This window comes from Pyrus communis, chromosome 17, assembly GCF_041283825.1.
Source record: "Pyrus communis isolate YQ-2024b chromosome 17, ASM4128382v1, whole genome shotgun sequence".
Lineage (NCBI taxonomy): Eukaryota > Viridiplantae > Streptophyta > Magnoliopsida > Rosales > Rosaceae > Pyrus > Pyrus communis.
In genome coordinates this window covers 23,125,941-23,137,042 of record NC_142581.1, presented here as the reverse complement: position 1 = coordinate 23,137,042, position 11,102 = coordinate 23,125,941, and the positions used below count along the sequence as shown (strand labels likewise).

General features: G+C 37.0%; 2 protein-coding genes across 4 annotated transcripts; one reads left to right on the top strand and one right to left on the bottom strand.

The window, feature by feature from the left end:
- Positions 1–1,148: 1,148 nt before the first annotated feature.
- On the top strand, positions 1,149–5,167 carry LOC137709337 (uncharacterized). Of its 2 annotated transcripts, none has more exons than XM_068448423.2 (4): positions 1,149–1,280; positions 2,574–2,639; positions 3,833–4,143; positions 4,333–5,167. In XM_068448423.2, the coding sequence occupies exons 3-4, from the start codon at positions 3,865–3,867 to the stop codon at positions 5,080–5,082; spliced, it is 1,029 nt and encodes a 342-aa protein (XP_068304524.2). In that variant the 5' UTR covers positions 1,149–1,280; positions 2,574–2,639; positions 3,833–3,864; the 3' UTR covers positions 5,083–5,167. The 2 variants fall into 2 exon arrangements, with proteins under 2 accessions (XP_068304524.2, XP_068304523.2); XM_068448422.2 differs by having other exon boundaries at positions 4,255–5,167.
- Positions 5,168–6,399: 1,232 nt separating this feature from the next.
- LOC137708853 (uncharacterized) lies at positions 6,400–10,692 on the bottom strand. 2 transcript variants are annotated; one of them, XM_068448009.2, is made up of 2 exons: positions 10,191–10,692; positions 6,400–7,246 (listed from the first exon to the last, which is right to left on the bottom strand). In XM_068448009.2, the coding sequence occupies exon 2, from the start codon at positions 7,198–7,200 to the stop codon at positions 6,637–6,639; it is 564 nt and encodes a 187-aa protein (XP_068304110.1). In that variant the 5' UTR covers positions 7,201–7,246; positions 10,191–10,692; the 3' UTR covers positions 6,400–6,636. The 2 variants fall into 2 exon arrangements, with proteins under 2 accessions (XP_068304110.1, XP_068304111.1); XM_068448010.2 differs by having other exon boundaries at positions 6,400–7,236; positions 10,191–10,565.
- Between the last annotated feature and the right edge of the window lie 410 nt (positions 10,693–11,102).

Sequence of the window (11,102 nt, the reverse complement as noted above, 5' to 3'; positions counted from 1 at the left end):
GAAGAGGAACCGTACAAAACACAAGTAGTGCCCATATTCACAGCTTTTTCACCAGATTCTCTCGAGAAGTATATAGGAGCAGGCATTGTAAATACAAAACTTCACTTTTCCAGGGATTTTTGCATTCCAAAAGGTTTTCCAAAGAGGAGAGAGGCCATTCGAGCCCCACATGAAAAGTCCTCCTGGATGGGCCTAGGACCATCTTAGTCCCTTCATGACTCCATCTTTGGTGATCGTCTTTTGAGTTAAACTATTTATATTTAAAGTCCCAACACTAAGACAAGTCTCAACATTGGGACCGTCTTAGTCCCTTCATGGCTCTGCCTCTGATGATTGTCTCTAATTTATTTTAGTTTTGTACGAGGGATCATACTTGTAGAGCACAAGGAATTTTCTTTTGCCACCAATATGGGACAAGAAAGAAATCTCAACTCAAACACATAATATACCCCCACATTTGAGGTGAAAATCTATTCGGACATTTTACAATACCCACATTTGAATGCAAATTTAAATGCAAATGAATGCTAAATAAGGAATAACTTATACGCTTTGGACTTGAACTTTGTCTGGTGAGAACATATCAGATTTACATGGTGGCCTAATGAATATCAAATTTACACGGATCACTTCTTAACAAATAATAGTTTATAAGTTTTTGTTCATTTTGGTCATGAACATATCCTAGGTTTCATGAGCGAGCTTTATAGAAAGTAGAGTTTTTATGATTCTCATAAATGGAACACCACATTTACACTACATCGACGAAGAATTTTGTGCCTAAATTCCTCTTAATGCTAAGAAATCAATGTCGTTAAATGCATAGCGTATGCTACACATCGACACATAACACACTAATCACCATAGATATGAGTTGAATTTGCATGTCAACTTATTAAGTCTCACCTAACATGTTTACCCTATTGAATCTAAATCATGAAATCTCTAATTAACTAGGTTAAGTTTTCGTCAGATTTGACAAGATTTAAACCTATTTAGTCTTGATTTGCTCTACCATTGAATCATAATTGAGCGGTAGGTGAACACTAGTCCCTTCGATTATAGGGTTTTAGAACCATTTGAGTCAATTCTTAAAAAAAATAAAATAAAAATAAAAAAATCAAGAGCTTATTGTGGTCCTTCCTGCACAGAATCACTCGCAAAACACAAAAACCCTCGTTTTGCATATGATTTGTCATCTTCCCTCACACAGGGGAACCCTCTCGGCCTCAACCCTCTCCTCTGCCGCCCAGCGACGCTTGCTACTCTTTTGACTAATGGTAACTCTCTCTCTCTCTCTCTCTCTCTCTCTCTCTCTCTCTCTCTACCACATTGCCTATTCGGTGTCTTGTAGCTTAACCTCTATGCATTTGTGTGGTGTGTTCTTTTTGATTGTTTGAGTTAAGTTGTGTTTGGTAAGCTGGAAACGAACTGACTTGAACTTTCACAATTTGGTTTTCGTAATGTGTTATGCCTGTTCGAGCTGATTACCCATTGATATTTCCTTGCTGGGGTGTGACATTTTCCCCCCAAATTGCTTTAAATTGCTCACTTTCTGTTTGTCTTGCATCTCTTTTCTCATCTGGGTTGGAATGGTAAGGGCTTTTATGTACTGTTATGCTCGTTTTGTCAAATAGGTTGTAATGGTTCTGTATATATATTTAAATTTGTTCAAATGTCGCTCGGAGAATTAAGGGTGATGTCAATTTCGTTTTCATTATTATCTTTTATTTCTTGTGTTTCGTTTAAGTTGATTACGTTCTTCCAAGTCGATTCTCAGTATTTTTGTTTGCTACCCACTCATAGTGTGTGGGGTGCCCTACTAACCCAAGTAGCTAAGGCGTGCTTAATGTGACCTTGCACACCAAATGGTGGGTGCCCTACTTGGCTACAAGCCCACGCTTATAGGCTCGGCTAAGTTGATTCTGCTCTTAATTTCATGTGCTGCTACTTATTTCTTTTTATTTTGCATTTCAAGAATTCTATAATTTTGGTTTTATTTCTTTCGTGCATTTCCGCTGACTTAATTGTGATAAAGGTGAGAGTTCGGAGTGCAATAATTTATTCTCATCTTTCTTTGTAATAATCTCATGTATAATATTTACTCCAGTTTCATGGAAGAGAGATGCATCTTTAAGAACTTGAAATACTATTTAAAGTATAAATAGACGTCATGAAGTGGAAAGTGCAAGTAACACCGTAATTTTAGGAAAGTATTTTCAGGTGTACATAGCTAATTAAGACAGAGATAACTGAAGACTAGAAAGTTTAATGCTTTTGAAAAGCCTTTTGTATTCCATTGTTGTGAGGAGAAATACTAAAGAGATTCTTTGCGGTTGTACATTTCATGTTGTGTGCTTCTGTGCCACTGTTGATGTAATTGTTCTGTTAATTGTATTTTTGATTTCGTTTGCCTCTGTTAACTGTATTTTCTGTTTCATCTTTAATGTTCCGATCACTATTGTTGGTTTACACTTTTACTTTTATTTCATACGTTGTTTATTGTAAGTTTTTAATCAAGTTTTGTTTTGAACTGTTAATTAATTTTGTTAATTGTAATTTTATGGTTGCAGACTTGCCAGTTGAGTTAGCATAAGGCTCTTGAACTAAGGAGGTTTAATTGCAGTTTCTGGCTACTAGTAAGTTTATTTCTCTTCCACTTCCGATTACAATGTGTGAGAGTTCAATTTTGGATCATAGTCCTGTGGAAACTCTGATATTTGTCTGTGTGGAACCGCATCGGTTTCACTTCCTCCATCTGCAATTGTGGTGGTTAGAAGTGTGCCTAACGACTATGCCTGTAACCCTAACCATTGTAAATATGGTTACTATACAATGTCTTAGTAAATGGAGCTGGGAATTTGTTTGTGGTGGGTTTTGGGGCGGGGGTGTGTGGATTGTCAAGGGGTGGGAGACTGAAGCCTCTATAGTGTGCTAAAGATGGAAACTTGGGCTGATTGACTACAAATTTTAATTAGAAATTTTTGTCTTCTGTCAGCTAGCCTAGGATATAGCTTGAACTGGTTAACTTGTAGAGTCCAGGAGAAAAGGCGAAAAGGCGAAAAGCAGAAGATGTAACTAGTAATGCTAGTAACGTTATCTATGCAGGGTCTAGTGAAGAAGTGTGTACAATGGAGGAAGAAGGTTTTTTAGACATTTTCTAGTGTGCTCTGTGTTAAGTTTCATCCGCCATATTGCAGATCAAATTGTTTAGATAAGAAATAATTAGTGCGTAAAACTGTGAATTCATATAGATTTTTCTGTCTTTATTTTATTTTTGATTTATTGACACTTGAATTTCTATGTAAACTTCGGGAATTACACAAAAAGAAATTTAAATGATTGCATGGAGTCATGTTTGCTTGATTGGGGGGTGTTTGTGATTATTGCTGATATTGAGTCTGCAAGACTGCAAATGATATATAATCATATGAAGAGGAAGTTGAGGGACTGAAAATGCGTATGTATTAGTAAGGCGTTACACTCAACTTCTTGTGATCTGTTAGCTTAATTGGAACTTAGGGTAGATACACGGGACTTTTGCATGAATATTCAGTGAGATATGCAGTATCCTTCCCATAAGGCTACCAAATTTTAAAGCATTTCAAAACTCAAAAAGTTGTTAAGCGGTTGGAAGAGAATGTACATTTTCTGAAACTTGTAAATAAGATCATGCTCTAGTTTTTTGTTTGTGCTTTGTTCTTGTAAAATTTTGTAAATTAGGAGGCTACTGACCGTCTTGTGATTTGCTGTTGTGTTTTACTCTTTTGTCGAAATCAGCCTGCCAGTTTATGTTCATTTTGCTGTTGTGTTTTATTTGTTATTACTCCAGTTTTGTTGAAATTGGATGACACTAGACAACCAATGACAAGGGGAAAATCATTCACGTTGGATCAAGATGTTGCTGTTTGCAATGCTCGGTTAAGTGTCTCTCAGGATCTGCTCAATGTTGTTCCACAATCAAAATGTATTTCCTGGGATCGAATATACCAAAAATATGTTGAGATAACTGGTGATCAAAATGAGCGATCACGATGTTCTGTCCAGTCTAGGTGGAAAATAATTCTTGGAAGTTGCAATCAGTTTCATGAATGTCTTACCAAAATAGAAGAGAAACAAAGTGGATTGACAGAATCTAACAAGGTGAGAATTTGTACTTTCCTTCACCTTCTTTAAAGTATTTCTTAAATACTTTTCTTTTTTTTTTTAGTCATAATTTTCCCTAAATAGCTATCTTCTTAAAATCATGTCTAGGTTCTTCAAGCAAATATATTGTACTTGAAGCTTGAGAAGAAACGTTTTGCATTCAATCATTGCTGGGAAATTTTGCAGCATAGCATCAAATGGAAAGGTTTGACACCGGCAAAGAGGTCTGATATTGATACTATGGTTACAGACTGGTATGATCCTCCTATTGTGGCTGCAAACCTGAACATCACTTCCTCACCGACGAGGTCTGGTACTCGTACTATGGCTACAGACACAAATGTTGATTCCTCACCCAAGAGGTCAGATCCTCCTACTGTTGCTGCAAACTTGAACATCAATTCCTCACCGAAGAGGTCTGATCCTCATTCTATTACGACAAACCCGAACAATGATTCCTCATTCTCTTCACAATCAAAGGAGTCTGACACTCTCGTCTCACATGACACTGACAAAGATCCATATTATACAGCTGAATTTCTTCAAAGGAAACGATCCAGAAGAAGAGCTGAAAAAGAAGCATGCAAAAGAAGCAAGGTAGTAGAAACTTTGGATTCTCGTTTATGTGACGTGATGGAGAAGCTTACCAAACAATTGGCCGAAACAGATGACAGAAAGGCGAAAATTGCAGAAAGAAAGGTAAAGGTGATGGAGGAAGCAAATGAAAGGAAGCAAAGAGAGCATGATGACCGAATTATGAGTATGGACACCACCAACATGGAGCCACGCGCAAGAGCTTACTACGAGCAGCGAAAGAATGATGTTTATTTCAAAACTATGGCACACAGTAAAGACTCTTCCAATATGGATCTGCACACAATAGCTCACTACGATCGTAGTGATATTTGTACGAAAATGATGGCACACGATTCATAATATGAACATTGTTCTTATGAATCATGTTCTCCGTGACGATGTATCTTGAATTATGAATGAATCATGTTAGCTATTTTGCTGAGCATTTTTGTCTTACAAGTGTCGCTAAGTTTTAATTTTTTCTTCGCTTGCCAACTTATTCAGCAACATCATTTCATGAGAACAGAGCATCATTGGTGGCGGATCTCCTCCATTCGGCAGCCTTTCAAGGTTGAACCGCTGTCATCTCTTTCGTCACGGTGAGATCTTTATCCTCTTGGTGTTTGTTTGTGTTGATTCCTTGTCATTTCGACGAATCAATGACGCTTTCACTTTATATCTCACAAGTGTTTGAGGCTCTCTGAGTCATGAGTAGTTTCCCACCAAGCGATTGTGGGATTAAAGTGGAAAATGAAAATGATACCTTGCTGAAATTGGAAGTGAAACACATTTTCAGCATGGAACTCACTCATTTTAGTTTACTAATTTTGATATAACGATATACTTACACTAATGGGTTTGAGAAATAAATTGGTATCGAATTCGTCATTAATAAGATTTAAACTTAAGACTTATCACTTTTATTTTCTTTTATTTGATATAACAAAATCAAATCGCCGTGAGCGATGTCTTCGGGGTGGGGGTGGGCCATCACGAGCGCCGTGGTCGAGTTGCCAGACCTTCAGGAGCGGCGGCGCCGTCGGGTTGTCGCAATCTGCGTCGTGGATTGAGTCTACACAAAACAGTAGACAAATAAACGAACCTGTCCAATATAATCCTAGCCTAACCAGTCCAAAATACAAAATCCAATCCTATCCGTTCCACCCCTATGATACAAAAGCCAACTTTTGGTACATGTTCAGAATACAAATTTTAGGCCTAAAAGGTTTCGGAGTTCCTTTTAAGGTAGCAAGAGTACAGGAGCTCTCAGAAAACTTTGAAAAATATAAATAAAAATCAAGAGGTGGAACGTAAGAGCAAGTTTCAAAAGGGAAGTTGGTTGCATAGAGAGAGGCAGTAGCTTCTTGATCAGCTTCGACTGCAAACACCACAACTTTCCTGGAATGAGTACACCATCACAGTTGCCTCCCATGCCAATGATGCAACGTTGCGGTGTACCCATGCCATGTAAGCTTATCTCCAATTGATGTCGAGCTAGGTGAAGCTGTAAGAGATTCCTTTGGCTACCATGGACTTACAATAAATAATTCAATCATTTCGATAGGTTATAGTGAGGTTAACAGTTAGCTGGTTTATGTGCATTCGCAAATAACAATTTGGTTGTAGTGAAATTTGGTCCTACAGCAGTTCGATAGCAGCAACATCAAACCAAAATCAGAACGACAAAGACAACTTTATAAAAAGTACGACAATTGAAGTAAGAATAATCTTGCAGAAGTTCCTGATAATATAGAATTTATATCAAAACTCAGAATCTCTAATGAAAGTAACGTTCAACAAAATCATCCATATCCTCATATTGATCAAAAGCTGAAGATCGACTTACATGACCCGCACAAATCTTGGGAAGACACCAACACATCTGTCATAACCACTGAAAACCCGTCTAATTATTCAAAGCTCATCCTCCATCCTCAAGTACTCTCCAATATCAGTCTGGTGAAGCACCACAATTCCATTGGGGTCCAACTTCCTACAATCTTGAGTAGACTTGGCAGCAATCCCAAAACCCAAAGGCACATCTGACATTGAAAACACAACCACGCCATCACCTGGCACAATATTCTCTGTAATCCTCCCCAAACCACCTTTCAAAACATGGTTTCCGTACAAGAACGACATTTCGGAGGTAGGTTTGAGCCAGACCTTGTGTTTAGCATTTGATGCCAATAAACTCAGACATTGAACAGTTAAATGGAACTTGCCTCCATGAGTGAACCTACCGATACAGGTGCCAAGAGAGACTAGCTGGGTCCGAGCTATATTTGTAGCACGCTTTACTAGTGACTCGCTAACATAGTAAACTTTGTTCTTGTGGAGGCGAAAGCAGTAACGACCTGAACCGGGGTCTGGGCCTTCATGAGAAGGGTTCTCGACAATGTTTTTGAGGTTGTTGCCTGTAAACTTGAACAGCTTTTCAAACACTGTCGTGGTCTCAGTCTCGTCTAAAGGTCTCATCTTTGTCCGTGTTATGTCACCTAAGGTTCTGTACTGCTGATAATTCCTAAACACAGCACCATTCATTAATATTTAAACACTTTTCAAGAGGCACACAACCACTGGAGCATGGCTTCCCAGAACAATCACAGAATATTTCAGTCAATCGTTTTCATATTTATTTGGCAGAAACTTAATCACTCATGAAATGTATGCTTGATATACTCTTCGACAAAAAGTATGCAAAACTGTTGAGTTACATTAGTTAAACAAAAGCAAAAGGCACAAAAAGATGAACAACTCCCAAACCACCATCCAAGCACAATACAAACCACAAAATGTTATAGTAAAGCCAATACAAACTTATTTCATAAGGCAACATAACTATCCGAAACTGTGAAGAAAGCATTTGCAAAAAATATTTAATCAGTTTCTAAATACTGAGGTATTCAAACAAAAAACTACTCAAGTTAACTCAAGAAAGGGGAAATGGGGGAATTTCAAAACACAGATTGCCAGTTTTCTACCGTCTAAAGTTTTAATGAGTTGGACTTGTTATTCTCAGAAAAGAAAAGTCAGATGAGAAAACTACTAGTTAGTTGTAATGGCAATAGAACAAAGAAAACATAACTGAACTAAGTCCAAGTTTTAGGAAAATCTATACAATAACTGTTGAGCACTGAAATCCAAGGGCTCTGATACCTTGTTAGACGTACATCCACTAAAACCCCAGAAGCTCAAGTTGTTTGAAAAATTGACCAACAATGTAGATTAAGCAAAACACTAATAAAGATTGAAACAACGGCTTAACTTAAGTACTATTTAGAATAACGTCAGCAATGAAGTGAATTCGGATTCAAAGCTCCAAATGACAATGAGAAACATATGTATCTGTGTTAGGGTAAAGTGAAACTTTACGACAAGTTCAAAACCCCATAACTAACACTGAAAACCGTCATGGCCGACCCCGAAAATGCAAGTGGAAACTCACCAAGTTGCAGAACAAATCAGAAACACAAATAAAACCAATTCAAATGCTCAAACAGGAATCAGAAATTCAAACAGCAAGCCATAACTCACAGATGACATAAATTTAGGCAGAATAATAATTTCAAAAACCAAGTTAATGAATTAATCCTATGTAGTAAACCAACAAACAGAAACAAAAGCAAACAAAACCCAACAAGAATCAAAGCATAAATTTTGAGAAAAACAATAAATAAATACTAGATTTCTTATTCTTTTTATCATATTAACACAAAAAGAAAATAAGCTATCGATCTTACCAACAGGAAGAATACGGCGGAACTGAGGAGAAGCCTTATGAGGTGAGTAGATGGAGTGTACGGCAGCGCAGGGTGGGAAGCAAAGAGAAGAACAAGGAAGTTGGGCTGGGTTTTTTCCAGTTTGGTTTCAGTTTGGTTTCGGTTTTTTTTTTTTTCAACACAATCATAACATAAGAATTCCAACTAGAATCAAAGCCAATGAAAATAAACATTTAAAGTTCAACTAGAATTATCAATCAAGTCTTCCAAAGTCCAAACTTCATATAATTAAGATACAAAACATATAATAAGATTCAATTAGGGAACAAAAAAAATCACGATTCATAAAGCTTTTCCATAGACCAATTACATAACATAAAACTGTACATAAAGCTGTCCATCCAATGAGTTCATCAAATCCCTCCACCCAATCAACAAGCCTGATCATATGTTCATCCAGAGAAATAATGCACAGCCAAATGAAACCCAACTACTAGCCTTTTGTGCTTATGAACCTTGAATAATCAAATAAGTTATGCATCTCTTTGAAATGAACTTTAACCCCAGCGAATACAATAGAATGGAACTGTATTGCCTATAATTCTGAATCATTCAAAAGTTCCATGTCATTTGAATATTATCATTCAACAAATCCCCTTCCCACCTCTGTATTCTTACCATTCAACTTCACAGTACGAAAAATATCTATTATCCATATGATCCACGTTTTAAATAACTAAATATTTATCACCCATTCTTTGGCACATTTATATGTTATTACGAGGTTTATATGAAAACATTAAGCTTTTGAAAATCTAAAACAAATATAAAAAAAAGCGTGGATATCTTTATGCATTTGCACATATGTATATATCAAAACTACACTGCACATGAATGTAAATATCAAAGCCACAGTACTACTACCACAAATCAGTGTTTACTAACTTCAATACTCGAACATGTTTTGTATTCCATGCCATCTCAGCCTACTTATTTACTGATTAACTTCTACATGCCTACAATCAGTGGCCTTCTAGAACTACATTTCTGTGGCAGTGCCTAACCAAAACTGACATTCTAATGTTTAACCTTCAAGAAAAAATAATTACTAAAACATAAAAATCACAAACTAGATCAAACAGATCATACTGGATTAAATACACCATTGAAAGAAAAATTTGTATTGTAATTCAAGAATGTGGACATCATCATATAGCTTTAAGTTACTCTAAGCTTCCTCTCCCACAATTCTGAATCATTCAAAAGTTCCATGTCATTTGAATATTATCATTCAACAAGAAAATTTCTTTAAAAGTTATTTTCATTCCTATACTCCATCAGTCTTTCTGCTCCTCATCCAACAGAATCGACCCCCATCAACATAATATCATTTTCCTTTACTTCTCATCTCATTTTTTAAGAAAATATATTCAGCTTCTCGTCAAACCGACTACTTCTAGTCCCTTTCCATGCTATATTTTTACTCTCACAACTCCCCTTCCTACCTCTGTATTCTTACCATTCAACTTCACAGTATGAAAAATATCTATTCTTACCATTTCAATCAGATTCTTCTAATTGACAATAATAGTAAGCATTACTATCATAGGAACAACAAAAACCACTAAAAATCAAAGAAAATCGCAAAACCCATGAAATTGAAAAACTGCAGAAACGCATAAAATTGAAAATAAATCTGCAAAACCCATGAAATTGAAAAGAAAATCTGTAGAACATGAGACTAACCTTGCAAAGGAAGTCGTGGGTCGAGACTCGAAACGGCGAGAGGAAGTCGCGGGTCACGGGTCGCGGGGGCGACAGACTGAGAGTGAGACGGCGACACTTGCAAATCGGCGAGATGTGAGAGACTGACTGACTGAGAGTGAGACGGGTCGCAGGTCGCTGGGAAGGAGGAAGACGAAGACTGATTGTGTTGAGAGAGGGTGCGCGGAGCGGCGGAGGCGGGGAAGGAGAGGGTCCAGACTCCAGAGTACAGACAGAGGGATCAGGGATGAGGGATCGACGTCTAGGCCTTAGGGTTTCAGACTGAACGACGTCGACCAATACCAATACAAACTTTCAGACTGAACAAAACGCCGTTTCTAGTAATGAATATAAAACGACGTCGTTTTGAAAACATTTCAGTTCAATTCGGTTCGATTTAACAGTTTTGGTTTGATTTTTTTTTTAATTCGGTTTTTTCTACCTCCGTTTGGTTTTCGATGTTCTTCGATTTTCAATTTTTCGAACCCACCCTACAAGGAAAGATAGGTTTTGAGCGGCAGGTTAGAAGGGACTAAGTTATGATCACGTGTATTAGGGTGTAACAAAAGTACGTAATACATATGGGCCATGTGGCATTGTGACATTCAGATTTAGAATAGATGATGGGCCAAAGCCCACATCTGAACCATTAAGTGGGGCAGAAATAGATAGCCCACTGAGAGTGGGTGTAATTTTATTTATTTATTTATTTATACTGCGATGTTTTATATGCTAAGCGGATGAGAAAATAAATTGGTTATAAACTCATCATTCATGAGATTCGATCATAAAACTTTTCATTTACATGTGAATAGGAATAGTATTAGATTGTAGTATGTTTCTGCATTTTAAAGGCTTAATAATTTATTTTTATCGAATGCTTTTACACTAAGT

Coding starts and splice junctions, on each gene's coding strand:
- LOC137708853 (XM_068448009.2), bottom strand. CDS start 7,200: ATGAGACCTTTAGACGAGACTGAGACCACGACAGTGTTTGAAAAGCTG.
- LOC137709337 (XM_068448422.2), top strand. CDS start 3,865: ATGACAAGGGGAAAATCATTCACGTTGGATCAAGATGTTGCTGTTTGC. Junction 4,144..4,254: donor GATTGACAGAATCTAACAAG/GTGAGAATTTGT, acceptor AATCATGTCTAG/GTTCTTCAAGCAAATATATT.